The sequence below is a fragment of the Corvus moneduloides genome, chromosome 21 (genome assembly GCF_009650955.1).
Source record: "Corvus moneduloides isolate bCorMon1 chromosome 21, bCorMon1.pri, whole genome shotgun sequence".
Lineage (NCBI taxonomy): Eukaryota > Metazoa > Chordata > Aves > Passeriformes > Corvidae > Corvus > Corvus moneduloides.
The window spans coordinates 10,780,001-10,797,417 of NC_045496.1; the positions used below are offsets into that span (position 1 = coordinate 10,780,001).

The following is a 17,417-nucleotide window of genomic DNA, read 5'->3' on the forward strand; positions in this document are numbered from 1 at the left end:
ATCCCGACTACGAGATCACCTGGGCAGATGAAGGGTACTGACTCCTCTGTCTGTGGTGCCAGCCCGGAGCTGGCACGGCTGCATGCGGCGCCGGGGCGGTGGCAGCGGGCTCCCCGTGCTCGGCGGTGCTCCAGGCTCTCCTGATTTTCCTCTGTGTTGAACTCGCCCATTCTCCGCCATCACCGGACTGTCCCCGTGCCGGGTGCTCCCACCTCCCTGGCATGGCAAAGCTGGTGAAGCCAGTGGTTGCTCTGCCCCAGCCTCCTGGTGCCAGGGGCTCATCCCACGTGTATCTGTGAGAATTAAAGTTGTTGGGGGAGCACAGCTGCTTGGGTGGCCATGCTCACGGCTCAGCTGCTCCTTCCCTGCTCTGGGTTGTGCCTGCTGGCAGTGGAAGGGACCTGCCAGGTTTTCAGCCCCTTGACGGGGGGCCTGGCATGGGAGCAGGCAGTCTGGGGTGGGGACAGCAGGAGGTGTATCAGGATTTGCCTTGGAAAGGGCTGAGGCAGGAGATGGACTCGATAGTCCTTGTGGGTCCCTTCCAACGCAGGGAATTCCATGATTCTGTTCTAGAATTAGGCTGCTGGGAGCTGTGACCAGGTGGGGTTTGAGAATCTCCCCGACTTGGACTCCCCAGCAGCCTGGGAGCCTGCTCTGGTTTTGACAACCCTCACAGGAAAAAAGGTTTTTCTTTTAGTGGCATTTGCTGTTCTTCTTGTCTTGGCCCTTGCTGGGACACTCCCTGCTCGAAGGCTCGGCTTCCTGCACCCTCCTGCCAGGGCTTACCTGGGTGACATCCCCCTACACCTTCTCCAAACTGGGCACATCCAGCTCAGCCTCTCCTCATGGGAAGTCCAGTCCCCATCATCTTCATCAGGGAATCTCCTTCTGTGGAGATACTCAAAACCCATCTGGACACATCCTCCAGGGAACCTTCCTGGAGCAGAGGGGTGGGATGGGGTGACCTCCAGTTGTGCCTTCCATTCTGTACTATCCTGTGATCACCATCACAGCCCCTGGCTCGATCTGCTCCAGTATGCCCACATCTCATACTGGGAGCCCAGCATCCCCAGTGGAAAGGGGAGGGCTCACACCTGTGAGAGCTGCTCTGCCCATGGCACCCAGGAGGCCAGTGACTACTCTGCCAGTGGCCATGGCACTGGCCCACGGCCAGCTCAGAGCAGGGCAGGACTTCTGCTCTCCAGCATGCCTGGGCTGAGGGATGTGGGGCTGCTGACCCCCACTGGGCCTTGCTGGCGCTGGGAGAAGGAGCTGAGCCTGTGTTTTACTGTCCCTGATGTAATCCCCCTGCAATCTGCAGTCCAAGGCCGTCAGCTCAAGGGGAGGATCTGCTCAACAGGGGCCCTCTCTGGGCACGGTGGCTGTGGCAGCAGAGGTGAGAGGGCTCCTGTGGGGTAGCAGCCCCTGCTCCCCCTGCCCAGGTGGGGAAACCGGTGGGGGCAGTAGTTGCCATCACTAGGCAACACTGGTGGTGACCTTTGGGGCTCTGGCCTCCAAGCCATGCTTCTTCCAAGCTCATCAGCCCTTGCTGGAGCTCTGCCAGGAGTGTTCTGCCCCAGGAATGACCTGGTTGTGGCCCTGGAGCTGTGCCCCTTCACCCCGTGGCAGTCATGAGCTGGGTGCTGAGATGCTCCTGCCAGCCAGAGCAGAGCAGAGCAGGCAGGGTGAGGACTGGCTCCTACCGATGGCATCATGGGATCCCCAGGCTCCAGGGAGCACTCCTTTAGGCTTTCAGTGCCTAAAGGGGCTCCAAGAGAGCTGGAGAGGGACTTTGGACAAGAGCTTGGAGTGACAAGACAAGAGGGAATGGCTTCCTACTGCCAGAGGGCAGGGTAAAATGGGACACTGGAGATACTGCTGACTCCCAGCTCAGCTGTTCTCCTTGCCCAGAGTGCAGCCCACTGCCAACCCTGCACCCAAAGGCTGTCCCACTCCCCTTATGCACAGGGACTGGCAGAACCCCCATGTCCCTAGCAGAGGTTCCAGCTTCCCCCACAGGGCTGGCAGCATCCCTGGCTCGGCAGGAAGCCTCCTCGTCCCTCACCAAGCCGGTGCATTCCACCGGGCCGTGCCCCATCCCAGACAGAGTGGCACCCACCGTCTTGTCCTGGGTGGAACACGGGCTGAAGAAGAGAGGTTCAGTGGGGAAAAGCCGAAGGTCTCCACTGGCTGCAGCTCGCTGCTGTGGTGCCGGCGGTGCTGCGTGACGGGATCGCGGTGCGCTGTCCCAGCCGGCACAGCCTCGCCATAAACCCCACTGCCCGGCCGGGAGCCGATAACAGCGGGGCTGAAGTCCAACGCAGGCAGGTCCTGGGGAGTGCATTCCAGCCCGGGGCTCACGGTGTGGCCTCTCCCAGCTGTGTTTTACCGTCGCGGTGGCCGAGATGGCTGCAGGCGGACTGTCGATGCTGGCCCTCCTGGTGCTGCTGGGTGAGCTCTGCCGACACGGGCGGGGGTTGTGTCGCTGGGGGGAAGGGGTCTCCCTGCTGGCTGCTCCGCTCTGGTCCTCCCCGGCAGCTTCCTCCAGCGCTGGGGGCCGGGGCAGGTACCGCCCAGCCTGCTGGGCTCTGCTGCTGAAGTCAGCCCGGGGTTCCCAGGGTGAGCGGGAGCTGGAGCCCCCAGCACCGGGCTGGGGATCAGCAATGGCTTTGTTCAGCGTGGGACAGAAAACGCCCAGATTTCCCCATTTCTTACAAAATGGGGGCTGGGACTCGAAGCACGGGTGCGATGTAGCAGAGTCAGTGCCCCGGCAGGCTCTGGCACCCCTAGGCTGACGGTGGGAGGTGGCAGTGTGAGAGGTGTGGAGTGCCGGGGCAGTGACGGGTGGGGGGGGCTGTCCAAGGGAAGATGCCACTGAGAGCTCAGTATCTGCCCCAGCAGGGTCCCAAACCGAGGTGCCCAGGCAAATGTCACCTGCAGGTCACACGTGCCCTCCGTCACTTGCTGCGGGCACCGTGCCTGGTTCCTGCAGGGTTTTCAGCCCCATTGTCTCTCCCATAGCCAGAACCGTCCTCCCCAGTGGGTCCGTGGTCGTCAACAGCTGCAGCAGCGCGGCTGAGCAGCTCTGCAACTTCGTCTGTGACTGCAGCGACTGCTCGGACGAGAACCAGTGTGGTGGGTGCCCAGACCCCCCCCCCAGACCCACTCTTAGGCCCTGCTCCTGGGGTGAGGTAGTAAGGGGTGTTGTGGGTGCAGGTCCCTGGGGTGATGCTGGTGCCCAGGATGGATGCAGGGCCCCCAGGGTGGGCGCAGATCCATGGGGGAGGGGCAGGTCCCTTGTGCAGGTACCCAGGGTGAACACAGGTTACCTGGGTGCAGGTGAGTCTGCCAGGTGGGTGCAGGATCCCAGGCTGTGTGAAGGTCCCTTGGGCTGGCCACAGGTCCCCTGGGTGGGTGCAGTTCCCTGGGGTGGGCACAGGTCCCCAGGGTGGCCCCAAACCTGCCTTGACCCTCCATCTGCCCACTCTCAGGGTACCTACGGGGCTCAGCAGTGCTGGGCACCCCCTTCACCTGTGACTTCGAGGACAGTGACTGTGGCTGGCAGGACGTGGGCACCTCGACGTATGGATGGGTGCGGGGCCGGGCCAGCCTGGCCATGTGGGGCACGGGGCCTCACTCAGACCACACTCTGGGCACTGACCTGGGTAAGAGGGAGATGCTTAGTGAGCAGGTTCTGGGCACCCACAGCACTGCTCCACTGGGCTATGGGTGCCCCAGAGTCAGGGTGACAGGACACCCATCCTTGTAGGGTGCAGGGGACGGAGCAGATCCATGGAGGGGCAGGAGTAGTGCTGGCACAGCTCCGATGCCACCCCATGGGGCTGCAGTCCCTGCTCTGCTTTCTGCCCTCCCCAGGCTGGTTCTTGGTGACCACATCCCCCCCAGCAAAGACCACAGCCACGGCCTGGCTCAGGTCACCAGAGATGCGGGAAGCAGCTGCCACGTGTGAGATCAGAGCCTGGTACCACCTCTCAGGGAGCTGTGAGGGCACCCAAGGTGGGCACAGGCAGCATCGGCTACGGGGCATTGAAGATGGGAGGCAGTGGGGAGGGATGGGGCCATCTGCCCCTATGGCAGGGACAGAGCTACCTGCACCTTGGGGTGGGTCCTTGGCATCCTGTTTGCCTCTTCCATGCTCCACATGCAGAGCTGGTGGGACCTGAGGGTCCCAGCTCCAGCCCCCAGAGCTGGCAGGGCTCCATTCATTCCTTTGGGTACCCCAAGATGCCCCGTACCAAGGGCATATTTGGGGCTTCCCTCAGGGCTGAACCGGACAGAGCGGCCGGTGCTGCGCCTGGCTGTGGCACACAGGGACGACGTGGTGGGGCTGTGGCAGAGCCCCGAGCGCAGCAGCGAGGGCTGGCATCAGCTGGTTGCCTACCCCGGCCGGATGGAGGAGCAGTTCCAGGTGAGACAGTGTCAGTACCCGGGCACTGTCACCATAGCTGGGACCAGAGGAGCTGGGGGATGCTCTGGGACCCCAAGGGGCCTGGGAGCTCATGCCATCCCCATCCTCCCATCACAGCTCATCTTCTCCCTGACACAACCGCCCACCTGCGGGGCAGAGGTGGCACTTGATGACATCGTGTTCAGGAACTGTGGCTTACCAGGTGAGTCCCACATCTGCTGGGATATGAGCCGGGATCTTGGGGGAACTGGGTGGGGTGCAAAACCCGGGGGAGCTCTCCTATTGCTCGCTGTTTCTTGGGGCACCGTGCCCTGGCCAGAGCGTGAGGTGGGCAGTGAAAACCTGTCCCTTGAGCCGCTCCAGGGAATGATGTGGGGGAGCTCACCGTGTCCCTCTGGGACCAGCCACTCGCTGACATGTGTCCCCCCACCCCAGAGGTCGGGCAGCAGGTCTGCGGGGCCCAGGAGAGCCGCTGTCCCCACGGCTTCTGCCTGGCACGGCATCGTTTCTGCGACGGCACCGACGACTGCGGGGACAGCTCGGACGAGAGCGCGGTGCAGTGCAGTGAGCACCCCTGGCCCTCGGGAGGAGTCCTGCGGATGGGCTGGGGGTCTGCCTTGGTGGGGAAAAGCTGTGCTCTAGGCTGGCAGGCATCCCCCCAGTTCTGCCCCATGCACAGGAGGGCAAAATGACCCTGAGGGTTTGCAGAGGGGTGGCATCAGCCCAGCCCATTGCAGGGACCTACCTGTCCAAGAGAGGGCTGGGACCCTGGTCTCCAGGTCACTGCTGTCCCTTCTCCCCACAGAGAACTTCACCCGCTGCTCCTTTGACCATGATCTCTGTGGCTGGGAGGCGGCGGCCGGGCCCCCAGTGTGGAGCAGGAACACGAGCCTGAACCTGGGCACCTCCTACAGCATTCCCACTCGGGACCACAGCAACAACAGCAGGGCTGGTATGTGCCGTGGCACCAGTGTCCCGGCAGAGCCCCACCACAGGTGGACGTGCCCTGGCGTGACACACGCCTGGGCTCTGCTCAGGACAGCGGTGTCCTGCACCCACCCATCTGCCCGGCTCCACTCAGCCCCAGCATCTCCTGCAGGTTTTTTCCTCCACGTGGGTGGTGGCCCCGCTGCACAGGCTGGTGGCACAGCTCAGCTCTTCAGCCTCACTTTCCAAGCCACCAACTCCTGTTCTGTGAGTCACGGCTGGGACCTCATGTCACAGCCCATGTGGGGACAGTGGTGACGGGACATGGGGTTCCCAGATGTGGGGACCCTCATGTGGGGCTGGGGCTGTGATCGGCCCTTTCTGGGGATGGGCATCAGGTTTTCGGGGCGGGGAGAGGGTTGGTGACATCTCTGGTGCCCACTGGGAGCTCTGAGCTCCTCGCAGCCCCTCTGTGGGATGCAGGGGCTGCATGCCCCTGCCCTGAGGCTCACCCTCTTCCCCATCCCCAGCTTGTGCTGTACTACCACCTCCATGGCTCAGCCACCAGCAACCTCAGCATCTCCTACGTGACCAACTCTACCAAGAACCTGATGAGGGAGAGGACAGGAGACCTGGGCAGCTGCTGGGTCCGGGAGAGAGTGGACTTCATTGTGACGGTTCCCTTCAAGGTGGGCTGGTGCTGTGCTGTGGGGAGCTGGGCTGTCTCCGGGGTCAGGAACCAGAGCTGCATACAGGGGCAGCACCATCCCCCAAGCCCACCGTGGCCGTGCCAGCCCATGCTGTGCACCTCTGTCAGCTGCAGCATCGCCCCTGCTCCCACTGAGTCCCTTCCAGGGGAAAATATGTGTCGGTCCATGACAGTGCTGGCTCTCCCCATCCCACGGCTCCCTTCTGTCACCCTAATCCCCCCATACAGCGCAGGACCCCTTGCTGATGTTGCTGGCATGGTGCTTTCCTGCAGGTGCTGATCGAGGGGGTGGCCGGCAGCGGGGGGACCGTGGCCATCGATGACCTGATCCTGTCCCAGGGCTGTGTGAAGGAGCAGGGTGAGCTGGTGGGCAGTGTCCCTCACCCTGCTCCAGTGTGGGGAGCTGTCCCAGGTGTCCTGTGCCCACGGCACCGTCCCTAAAGGACCTGCCACATGGTTTGCCTGTCCCTCTGCTCGTCACACGGACCATCCTGGGTGCAGCACAGTGAACACTTGCGCTGGGGTGCTGGTGTCTTTGTTCTGTGGCTGTGACACTCCATCCTCTGTGCGAAAAATTGTCCCACAAGGAGTTCTTACTGAGCCCTGGCTCCCCTTCAGCTGGTGGCAGCTGGGCTGAGCTGGGCTGGGCTGGGATGGGGGAAATGGAGAGACAAGGAGATGCTTAGGGACAGGGGACAGTGGCTTGAAGGATTGACACGGATGCTGTTGCTGAGCCCTTTCACCACTGCTCTCCATCCTGGGCTGTTTCATCATCAGAGAAGCCTGTGGTTACGCTGCCGAGCCAGGCAGGTGCCAGCCCCTGCACAGCAGATGAGGTGGCCTGTGACAGTGGGGACTGCATTGCCGCAGAGCTGGCCTGTGACTTCGCTGACACGTGTGCTGATGGCTCCGACGAGAAGCGCTGTGGTGAGAGCCAGGGCAGTCCTGGTACCTGGTGGTGGAGGGGACCAGGCACCCCTGGGCTGGCATGGCCAGGGCACATGAGTGCCTGCACAGCCCCCGGGAGCACAATGGCCTGGCAAGACTGAGCCTGGAGTTTTGGGTTGCCCAGGGAAGCTGTGGCTGCCCCATCCTTGAAAGTGTCCAAGTCTGGTTCCAAGTCTTGGAACGACCTGGGATAGTGGAAGGTGTCCCTGCCCATGGCAGAGGGGTGGAATGAGATGAGCTTTAAGGTCCTTCCAACCCAAACCAGGATTCTTTGACTTCGCAGGGACAACAACCTTCGAGTCAGGGGCTGGGGGCTGGCACGACGTCAGCGTGGGGCGACTGCGCTGGGGTCTGCAGAGGGTCACTGAACCTGACAGCTTCCTCTCAGGTGAGGTTGTTCCCAACACCCAGACAATGCTCTTCAGTGCCCAGCACCACAGGAGTCCCCAGAGCCGGTGCCCAGTGGGTGCCACTGCACAATGGGGGACGATGCCCAGGCAGGATGCTGGGCTGGGGGTGCTACCAGCGATGTGGGACCCCAGTCCTCACCTCACAGAGTGTTTCTGTGCCCAGGGACTTCCCTGGCCCTCCAGACAGGAGAAGGACAGATGGTGGGTCCTGCGAAGGCACGATCGCCTCCGCTGGGCCCCTCTGGCCCTGCCTGCACCATGGAGATGAGCTACCGCATCCACAGTGACCCCCAAGGTAACCTCCTGCCCATCCCTGGGGTGCCCTCCCTGCTTCCTGCCCCCAGAGCCCCCCATGCCCACCTGCATTTGCTGCCTCTCCCAACCCTGCTTTGCCCCATCACATCATCCTGGAGCAGGGGTGTCTGTGTCCCCGTCCGTGTCCCTGAACTCTGGGACCATAGGCTGGTGCCATGGAGGGCTCCCACAGGGTGGCCAGGGGTTTTGGGTGCCCACAGCCTCTGCACCACCTCTCGTTCCAGGCTTCCTCGCCGTCAGCATTGCAGATCACACCACTGGCACCACCCAGCTGGCCTGGCAGACGCAAGGTCATGGCAGCACAGCTGGGGGTCGTGTCCGTGTCCCACTGGGCCAGAGAAGCCGGCCCTTCCAGGTGGGCTGGATGCACAGGGACCTGGGGGGCTTTCAGTGGGATAGTGCCAGTGCTCAGGGCACCCCGGGCTCATGGCTGCTGCCCCCAGGTCGAGCTGCTGGCAATGGTGGATCTCCAGGACACGGTGAATGTCAGTGTTGACAATGTGACATTTGAGCAGTGCTACCTTGACGTGGTGTCACCCACGGCTGCGGGTACGGCCAGGGGTGTGTGCGCAGGGAGAGGGACCCCAGACCCTTTCCGTGGGGGCTGCCTGGGGGCTGTCACTCTGTCCAAGAACAGGACCAGGGTGCAGAAGGCCGAGCGCCAGAGCCAAGCACATATCCTGCCTTGGCCTGGGACCCCTGCATGGGGTAAACTTGGGGAGTGGGGCAGGGGAGCAGGGGGAAAGGGACATTCAGGGGACCCATTTGCTTTTGTGGTGCCTTATCTCCTTCCACCTCCACACTGTCACCTCTCTCTGGCCAGAGCTGTCCTGCAACTTTGAGAGGGACTTGTGTGGCTGGTACCAGGATCTGTCCAGTGACTTCAAATGGGTCCGCAGCATGGGGCAGGGGCATGGCTCTGACCACACCACTGGCTCAGGTAAGGGGCTGGCTGCTCTTTGGGGGAACCCAGGAGCCCAGGGCATAGCCTTCAGTCCCCAGGGCCAAGACATGCCCTGTGCACTCCCAGCAGCCCCATGCCTATGGAGCAAGCTCACCTAGGGCAGCCTGGGAATATGCAGATCTGGGCTGTGGGTGATGTGGAACACTCACATTGTGACCCTTCCACCCTGGCTGTTCCCAACATTCAGGCTACTTCTTGTCTGTGGACCCCTCTGTGCCATGGAGCCACGGGCAGAGGGCCCAGCTCCTCACCTCCCGCCAGGAGCCAGCCACTGCCCCACGCTGTCTCTCCTTCTGGTACCGCCTGGCCGGCCCACAGATTGGTACGTGCCCCATGGCATCCTCCCGGGGTGCCCCGGCCCAGCTCCACTCTGAGGGCAGCGGGGTCCCCAAGGGGTGCGGGATGGCTGCCCCATGCCCACCTCTGCCCAGGCACCCTGAACCTCAAGCTGCGGCCGGAGGGAGGGGAGGACGTGGTGCTGTGGACCCGCCAAGGGACCCAGGGCAGCATCTGGCACCGGGCATGGGCGACACTGCCCGCCACGGGCCAGCAGCGGTACCAGGTGAGGAGCAAGCCCCCATGTCCCTGGCACCAGTGAGGTATGGGGTGTCTGACACCGCTGCCTGGGGGCAGGTGGCTTTCGAGGTGCTGCACGATGGGTTCCTGGGGGACGTGGGGCTGGACGACCTGGCACAGACAGCAGGCCCGTGTGGGGCCGAGCTCTCCTGCTCCTTCGAGGCGGGGGGCTGTGCGCTGGCAGCCAGCGGAAAGGGCACCTGGCAGCGACAGAGCAACGGCACCGGCACCACCGCTGGCCCTGCGACCGACCACACCACCGGCACTGCCGCAGGTACGGGGCCGCGGCAGCCCTGCTGCCTCCCTGCCTGCTCTGAGTGTCCTGCCTGTACCCCACACCAGCCCTGCCTGCTCTGAGTGCCCTCCCTGCCTGCTCTGAGTGTCCTGCCTGTAGCCCACGCCAGCCCTGCCTGCTCTCCCTGTGTCCTGCCTGCCCTCCCCAAGATGAGGAGAAGGCACTACCGCCCAGGGCTCCCCAACCCTGGGACTCCTCAAACACAGAGTCTCCCAGCCCGAGGGCTCCCTAATCCTGAGGAGGTCCCCAAACTGGGGAGACTCCTTGACCTGGGGGGAAAACCCAGCCCCAGTTGTCCCCTAGTGCTCCCCAGCAGGGCAGGGCAGGGGTCACAGCACAGGGACTTCTCTCCCCCAGGCCACTACATGGTGGTGAACACGGGCAGGGTTTCCCTGCCTGCAGGGCACACGGCTGCCCTCACCTCCCAGCCCTACCAGCCCTCCGTGCCTGCCCAGTGCCTGGCCTTCTGGTACCAGCTGAGCACTGGGACCCCAGGTGAGCACCACCTGCCCTGAGACCCCTGGGGGCACCTCCAGATGGGTGGGGGCTCCACACGGCACAGCCCTGGACCCCTCCTCCATGCTGGGTGCCTTGGGCAGGCTCCCTCCAGGTGTTCGTGGAGCAGAGCAGGGTGAGGACGAAGGTTCTGAGTGTGAGCACCATGGAGGGGAGCAGCTGGCACCGCAGCCACGTCACCGTCCAGCCCGATGGCGACTGGCAGGTGAGACAGGGCAGGGTGCTGGCGGCAGCTGGGGGTGATGAGGGGTGCATGGAGGCTGCCAGCCTTAGCATGTCACCCTGCCCAGGTGGTGTTTGAGGCAGTGGGAGCTGGGGGTGACCACGGGTACATCGCGCTGGACGACCTGCATGTGTCGGATGGAGCCTGCCCCGAGCCAGGTGAGAGCCCATCCCACAGGGACACCGTGGATCGGATGGGGGGGATGGGACATCCTGTGGGGGTATGTAAGCCATGGGGATGGGGACAGACCTGTTTCTGCCCTGAGCCTGGCCTGGTCCGAAGCTGGGGGTGGTGTGTCCCACCCAGGTGCCTCGTCTCCTACCAGGTAGCACTGGGTGTCTCACAGCCCTTCTTTCCTCCCAGCATCCTGTGACTTCGAGCAGGACACTTGTGGCTGGAGCAGCCCCTCGGACCCCCGCTTGCACAGCTTGGCCTGGGGCTGGAAGAGCGGGGTCGCCCTGGCCAAGTACCCCAGCCCCGAGCAGGATCACACCCTGGGCACAAGGAATGGTAGGAAACACCCATCCCTGCCCGGGCACCCTGGCATGGCCAGAGAGAGGAAGAGGAGCTGGGGCTGGATGGGGTCAGCTCAGTACATCCTGTGAGGCCTGGCTCCACAGCAGCCCTGATGCCCTCTTTGCCTGGGAGGGACAGCTCAGTCCCAAGGGCAGTGAGGTGTAGGGCTGGTTTGTGTCGTCCTCCAGGCATCACTCTGGGCATTTTGGGGTAGAGTGGGACAAGCAGGGTGGGACAAATGGATGCAGGACTGGGGGACACCCTGTGCTCTGTCCCTGCCTGCCCAGGTCACTACGTGCACTTTGACACCAGCGTGCTGGGTGCCAGGGGCACCAGTGCCCTGCTGGAGAGCCCACCCCTGCCCGCGGCCACCGACTCCTGCCTGCGCTTCTGGTACCACATGGACATCGCGGAGCACCTCTGTGAGCACTGCAGGGGCAGGGAGGAGGTGCCATCCCTGGGTGTCATGTATGGCAGTGGGGGCCTCACTCCTCCCCACCCTTGGACCATGGACACCCTGCTTCGGCTCCAGCTGGGCAGTGGGGATGGCCCGTTCCCTCTGGGTGCTGCCAGCCCAGTAGGGGATGGCATGGCTGGGAGGGTCGATGGCGCTCGTGGGCTCAGGGCAGCTGCTGATGCCAGGACACCTGTGCCCCACCCTTGCAGCCAGCGGGGAGCTGCGGGTGACGCTGCACGGCGCGGCGGGGCAGCGCACCGTGTGGAGCGTGGCGGGGCACCGCAGCCGGGGCTGGCAGGGCGCCGTGGTGCCGGTGCAGAGCCCCGGTGAGTTCCAGGTAAGTGGGGCCACCCTGGGGTGCAGGGTGACTGCGGGCGTGCATCAGCCCCCCAGACCCCACCTTCCCCCGCAGATCAGCTTTGAGATCACCACACGGAGGTGGCCAGTGGAGGGGACAGTGGCACTGGATGACATCGTGTACAGCGCCAGGGGGGGCTGCCATTCCAGCCCGGAGAGTCCAGTGGAAGGTGCGTGGGGGCCAGTTCCGGCTGTGAAAGGTCAACCCAGAGCTGCCCAGGGTGCTGGGCTGAGGCTGGAGGCAGCTCTCTGGGCAGTGAGTCAAGCCTGACGGCATTTCCTCTCCCTGCAGAGAAACCCTCTGGCAGCTTCGTGGCAGAGGTGGTGCTCAGCCTGCTCCTGGCCCTCATCATCGTGGCGCTGGTGGCTGCTGGGGGCTGGTACTGGCTGAAGCCACGAGGGCTGGCGAGCAGGACACCGGCAGAGAGTAACAGTCCCCAGGGCTTTGACAACATCACCTTCCGAGATGTAAGGACAGGGTGAAGGACTTTGCTGATTACCCCAGCTGTGCCAAAACAGCGTTTTCCTAAAAGCTCAGCAAATGCCAGCGGGTTCTCCCTGACCCCGCGTTCCGCCAACGTGACGGGGAGGTGCAAAGGGCTCTGCCTCTTATCTGCTTATTGACAAACAAGTGACCTGGAGCTGTAGGACTGGCCTAAAAATGCTGCTGCCACAGGCAGCTGCTCCAGAAAGAGCTGAGTGTGCTCCCACCCCCGAGCCTTGTGGGAAGGGGATCTGACAAACCTGGCTCATCCTCAGCCAGCACTCAAATTTGTGCGAGGTGGCTTAAGCTGCAGGTCCCTTGGATAGATGTGGTGCCATTTGCAGCAGAGCCACCAGCCCCAGCATGGACTCCAATAACAAACCTGGAGCCCCGTGGGCGCCCTGGGGGTTTGGTGCCTCTGCCAGGGTCACAGGAGGCTGACACACAGATCGTCCTCACTGCAGCCTGGAAGAAATCCTGGTGTTTCACAGCAGACAGCCCATGTTCATCATCAATTCCCACTCACCTTTCTTTGCAGGACAAGGTCATTATATCTCCAAGGGAGGAGGATGAGGCTTGAAATCAGCAGCCAGCAGCAGGAATTGCCCACTCCCCCAGGCAGACCATCCCTCGACAGGAACCCACACTCCAGCAGTTGCCCGCTCTTTGCCCCCAGCACGGGGAGCTGGCGACCCCGGGAGCTGGCCCTGCAGAGGGACACAGCGCTGTCATCACTACCTCCAAGTGCTCGGGAAAAGCATTTTTGTTGTTTGTAACATGAACTTTCTGCTCCTAAGACACAGCAATGTGCCCGTGCTTTGGCAGGCAGGAGGAGTGGGAGTTCTCATCCAAACAGGGTTCTGGCCATGGGAGGAGGGGTTAAGTGTGGGGTCCTGGCCCCCAGAGCTGGGAACAGCAGTGGGTGCTGCAGAGGGTGTGAGCCACTTCCCACACCCCGGACAAAGCACAAGAGCTCCCAGGGCACAGAGAGCCTGCGGGGAGGAAGCCCAGTGCCTCTGCTGGTGTTGGGGAGGGTGAGTGGTAGGTGGTAGGGTAGGGAGCAGAGGGGGGCACCACACAGCACGCCTGAGGGTACGGGTGCCCACCTGCTGCCCACACACCTTGACAGCACACTTGATAATTTGCCTTTAAATGTCACTGGGAAACCCAAAAATGTTCCTGAGGTGCAGGCTGGGCTCAGGGCCTGGACCCCCATCCTGCACCCAGCATGCCTGCAGCCCAGGACCCCTCCCTCACCCCCAGCTTTCACACCTTAACACTGTGAACTCCAAGCCCAGCCCCACACACAGCCCAGGTCAGCCCCTGCACGCCAAGCAGCCCACCAGGATCCTGCTACCCCCAGCCCCCAGGCCCAGCTGGAGGGGCCTGGGACATCCTGCTTGTCTCCCTCTCACCCAGCTGTGCCCCCCCTTAGGTGATGCCTCAGCCAGGCCAAGCACCATCCCCACGGCCCTGTCCTGCCTGCAGAAATGAGGCCCCAACAGAGCTGAGGAAGGGCACAAGGAGGGCTCAGGCTTTACCTGATGTCTCTGCACTTGCCTGGCTCTGCAGCTGCCCACAGCCTCCCCTCACACCCACAGCACTGATTCCATCTCCAGGCTGTGAGCCAAGCTGCACCATGCCCAATGCAGGGAGAGGTGACACAGCCAGGAAGGCTGTGACAGTGCTGGCCCTCATCCCAGGCACTCCAGGAGTCCCCTTAATTACAATCCCAGAAGGAAGAGGTGGTGCAGCTCCAGTCACACCCAGCCACAACATCTACTACCAGCTGGTCACATGCAGCAGCTCCCCATGGCAACTGAAGGGTACCAAACTTTATTATAGATCTCTTTAAAACAGGCTGGAAAGAACAAACCAAACTCATTGAGATACAGTGACCGAGCCATCATTTCTGATCAAGCCCCAACTCTCCCAAATTATTTATATATAATATACCTCACCAGTCCCCCAAACTGTTTCAATTATATGATCACATTTCAGACCACCCTAAGTGCCTTAACATCAGCTGCTGCTAACACCACAATGCATGTTTTCTGGCAAATCAGAGGCAGGGTTTGGGTTTTTTCTTGGGGTTTAGATCCTCAATCTCTGAAAAGGAGGAAGGAAAAACAAACATCAGGAAAATTGCTTCTTTAAGGTTGCCTTTTTACAGCAGGTACAGATTCAGCGGATTTCCCCCCAAAAGCAAGTCTGAAACTCTCTTGTTCAGCTTGGCAATATGCAGAGTGGTTGAGGAGAACCAGCTGGGCCAGATCAATCTGAGCAAACTGATTTCGAGGCTTTGTGCTCATTTCCCTTTGGGGCCGGTTTCCAGCGGTTTTCCAATGTCCTTTCCACGCAGTTTGAGGCCTGGAATAAGACAAAGGAGATGACCACCATCAGCACTCAATCATTCACCCAGTAACTTTATTTCCACCAATTTCAGCCTTAAGGAAGAGAACATCCAAAAAGAGAGCAGAGCTCAGGAGAATCCTACTTTAGTTTCTAGGAGCACCAGACCAACTTCAAACAAAAACTGCCTGTCTTCCTAGGAGATGGGATCTGAACCAGCCCAGGAGAGTAAAACCAACACTGAATCCTTCCACAAGTGCAATCAAGCTTCCATGGCTCTCAGCATGTCAGAGGTTTTGGGGGCAAGCACACAGGGATGGTCCCCAGGGCACAGCCCCATGCATGAAGGTGCAGACAAAGATCACGGGCTCCCAGCTCTGGTTCAGTCAGCAGATCCAGCTTTTATCAGAACATGACTTAATGGCACCACACCCACGATAAACTCGAGTCAGCAATGCTCCTCACAGCAGAGAGGTAAACAGCTTCCCCCAAACCACCCCTCCAAACACTGGCAGTGTTCCCAAAGTCTCCCTTAACTCACCGATGGCTCTTTCGATCTTGCCCATGACCTGGTTATTGGGGATTGCTCGTCCTGATTCATAGTCAGCGATGACTTGTGGTTTTTCGTTGATTTTCTGAAAAGAGAGGAGGAGTCTCAAACACAGCAACACTCAGCAGCAGCCCCCCAGGACTCACACAGATAGGGAACAGCCCCTCATTACGCCAGGACAGATGACAAAGTGCTGCTCCAAAGCTGCCTCCATCCCCACCGGCACCTCCCTGCAGTGTCCCAGCACTGGTGACATCCATCCTGAACAGACTTTGACCTTCCTGCTTTTCAGGAGGAGTAAGAACACCAGGGATTGCTGTTCCTTCAGACAGCAGAGAGTTGCTAACACTGCTCAGGCCTAATGGTACAAATCCCTTGGGTTGGTGTGAGCTGCTGGGAGGAAGGGGGGAGCAGCCTCCCACCAGCTCAGCAACCCCAGACAGGCTCTGCCTCCAACCTGGGGCTCAAGAGCTGCACAGACAAACCTCAGAACCCTTCCCAGACAGCTGAAGCTGCTGGGACATGAGACACCAGAGATGCTGCATTCCCCAAACTTCAGCCCATGACACCAACCCCCTGCAGCTGCCCATGGGAGGACAGGAGAGGTGCCCACCCTCACCTGCAGGTGCTGCACTCACCGTGGCCAGGTCCTTCTGCGTGAGGCCCTTGCTCTGCCGGCCCTGCTGGATCACTTTGCCCACCTCCAGGGAAACTCTGTCATGGTGCAGCTCCTCTGTTTCACGGTCGAGCTTGGCCGTGTTCTTTGTAATGAAGTGTTGTTTGTTCTGGCCTGCTGCCCCTGTCATTCGAAGCAAGAACAAAAAAAACAACCAAGGACAAACAAAATAAGGCTCAGAGCTGTGCCAAGAAGTATCAAAGGACTTTTTCCAAGCCTTCAGCTGCCCAGGATGCTAGGGAGCTGTCAGTATTTCAGCATGCCAACATCAGCATTGATCTCCCCCAGATCGTGCCCATCAGGGAACATTATCTTAGCCCTGTTCATGCTGCTGTGCACATCTGGCCCTGCAGAGCCCTTCCCTTTCCCTACTTCACACCTGAACTTCACTCCAGATAGGGCAGGTCTTGCTTTTCCTTGGGGATTTAATGCTCAAACTTTGCTGCAGACACACGTTCGTGCTGCAGCACAAAGGGGTCAATACTTGAACTTGAATCACACTCACTCAGGCATGAGGCAGCATGAGTAAGTGGCCTTTAAGCAATTTTCTGACACCTTTTATATGTAAAGTCTAACTGTACTTAGCTTTGCTGAAAGGCTGAGCTTCAAAAACACATTGTTTGTTTTCTCTCATTTTAGATATAGTATTTAAGTCCTAGTTTGAATCCTTTCTCTCACACGAGTCTCTGAAATTCAGTATCCCAATAAAGCTGACTCAACCTTCTTCAAGGATGGTCTCTCTATTTATTTCCAACCATCAGAATCTGCTCCCTGCAGTGAGAGAACCTGACAATTTACATCGGAGAGGAAAACAAGAAACTTTTAAAGAGCAGCGCCATAGGAAGATAGGCAGCTATCCAAATCCTCAGGAAAAATAAGCTGCAAAAACGCGGAGCTTAAGTTTTGTGATCACGGAAACTGTCCCAAGATCTCTGCAGGAAGCAGGGAGAGCTTTGCCCTGGGCAACCAGACACGAAGGGGCAGCTCCAGGGGCGCTATCCCGGCGGCTCCCCGGGCTGCGCGTTAGGGCCCAGTCCGGCCCAGCCGGGCGGTGCCGCCTCCGGCCGCCCCTCCCCATCCCAGGCGGCCGCCCCACACCGAACCGGGCCTCCCCCGCGGGATACCCACACTTCTTGGAGGTCTCCACGTCCTCCCCGCGCCGCTGGGCCGCCAAGATCGCCTGGGGAGAGAGCGAAGGTGCGCGGTGAGCGCGGCGCCGCTCGGAGCGGCGGCCTCGACCACGCCAAGCCCAGGCCGGGCGCCTGCCCGGTCCCGCACCGGGCCCCCACCGCTCCCCCCGCTGACCTGCTTGGACTTGGCCTGGGCCGCGCTCGGGCCCTTCTTGCGCAGCACCGTGACCGTGTCCCAGTCGCTCTCCGCCATCGCTCCGACCCCGCCCGGGCCGCGCCCGCCGCCGGGCCCCGCCCACAGCCCGCCCCCGGGGGCGTGGCCGCGCCGCGCGCGCTGATAGGGCGAGGCGCGCGCCCTTCAGGAGAGGCGGCCGCTCATAGGCGGGGACACGCGCGAGCGCAGCGGGCGGGACCGAGGCTCCCGCACGGACTGTTGGCTTAACAGCGCCTTGGCGTGACGCAGCTCCGTCTGATAGGCGCAGCGCCCTGCCAATCAGCTCACCAGCTATGCGACTGAGGGCGGACGGCACGTGCCTGTGCGCGCTACGATTGGCTGCTGTCCCTGCCAGTCACCCGGTACCCG

At 61.5% G+C, this 17,417-nt stretch overlaps 3 protein-coding genes across 4 annotated transcripts in view; 2 read left to right on the forward strand and 1 right to left on the reverse strand.

Moving 5' to 3' along the window:
- The window catches only part of PHPT1 (phosphohistidine phosphatase 1), a 1,833-nt gene extending 1,509 nt beyond the window's left edge, over positions 1-324 (forward strand). The window contains exon 3 of the mRNA XM_032131131.1: positions 1-324. This exon is cut by the window's left edge and continues 52 nt beyond it. Within this exon, the coding sequence (XP_031987022.1) occupies positions 1-41 (41 nt within the window). The 3' untranslated portion in view covers positions 42-324.
- A 134-nt stretch (positions 325-458) lies between these two features.
- MAMDC4 (MAM domain containing 4) lies at positions 459-14,165 on the forward strand. 2 transcript variants are annotated; one of them, XM_032131122.1, is made up of 29 exons: positions 459-2,451; positions 3,022-3,135; positions 3,492-3,665; positions 3,877-4,017; positions 4,284-4,429; positions 4,547-4,631; positions 4,865-4,993; positions 5,235-5,381; positions 5,529-5,623; positions 5,887-6,045; positions 6,339-6,423; positions 6,843-6,992; positions 7,297-7,401; positions 7,587-7,718; positions 7,963-8,093; positions 8,182-8,287; positions 8,562-8,678; positions 8,890-9,024; positions 9,134-9,264; positions 9,336-9,552; positions 9,931-10,068; positions 10,173-10,294; positions 10,380-10,470; positions 10,676-10,822; positions 11,116-11,250; positions 11,495-11,622; positions 11,698-11,812; positions 11,935-12,110; positions 12,665-14,165. In XM_032131122.1, exons 1-29 carry the CDS (start codon positions 2,406-2,408, stop codon positions 12,704-12,706), a joined length of 3,639 nt encoding a protein of 1,212 aa, XP_031987013.1. In that variant the 5' UTR covers positions 459-2,405; the 3' UTR covers positions 12,707-14,165. The 2 variants fall into 2 exon arrangements, with proteins under 2 accessions (XP_031987013.1, XP_031987012.1); XM_032131121.1 differs by having other exon boundaries at positions 459-3,135.
- On the reverse strand, positions 13,940-17,139 carry EDF1 (endothelial differentiation related factor 1). Its single transcript, XM_032131130.1, has 5 exons — positions 17,010-17,139; positions 16,833-16,884; positions 15,667-15,827; positions 15,020-15,113; positions 13,940-14,496 (listed from the first exon to the last, which is right to left on the reverse strand). Exons 1-5 carry the CDS (start codon positions 17,085-17,087, stop codon positions 14,435-14,437), a joined length of 447 nt encoding a protein of 148 aa, XP_031987021.1. The 5' UTR covers positions 17,088-17,139; the 3' UTR covers positions 13,940-14,434.
- Between the last annotated feature and the right edge of the window lie 278 nt (positions 17,140-17,417).

Excerpts from the sequence above, each read along its gene's own strand:
- MAMDC4 (XM_032131121.1), top strand. The coding sequence starts at position 2,928 with ATGTCACCTGCAGGTCACACGTGCCCTCCGTCACTTGCTGCGGGCACC. Across the intron at positions 3,666-3,876 it reads CACTCTGGGCACTGACCTGG|GCTGGTTCTTGGTGACCACA; the intron begins GTAAGAGGGAGA and ends TGCCCTCCCCAG. Across the intron at positions 12,111-12,664 it reads ACAACATCACCTTCCGAGAT|GACAAGGTCATTATATCTCC; the intron begins GTAAGGACAGGG and ends CTTTCTTTGCAG.
- EDF1 (XM_032131130.1), bottom strand. The coding sequence starts at position 17,087 with ATGGCGGAGAGCGACTGGGACACGGTCACGGTGCTGCGCAAGAAGGGC. Across the intron at positions 15,114-15,666 it reads CGCAGAAGGACCTGGCCACG|AAAATCAACGAAAAACCACA; the intron begins GTGAGTGCAGCA and ends CTCTCTTTTCAG. Across the intron at positions 14,497-15,019 it reads CAAGATCGAAAGAGCCATCG|GCCTCAAACTGCGTGGAAAG; the intron begins GTGAGTTAAGGG and ends GTCTTATTCCAG.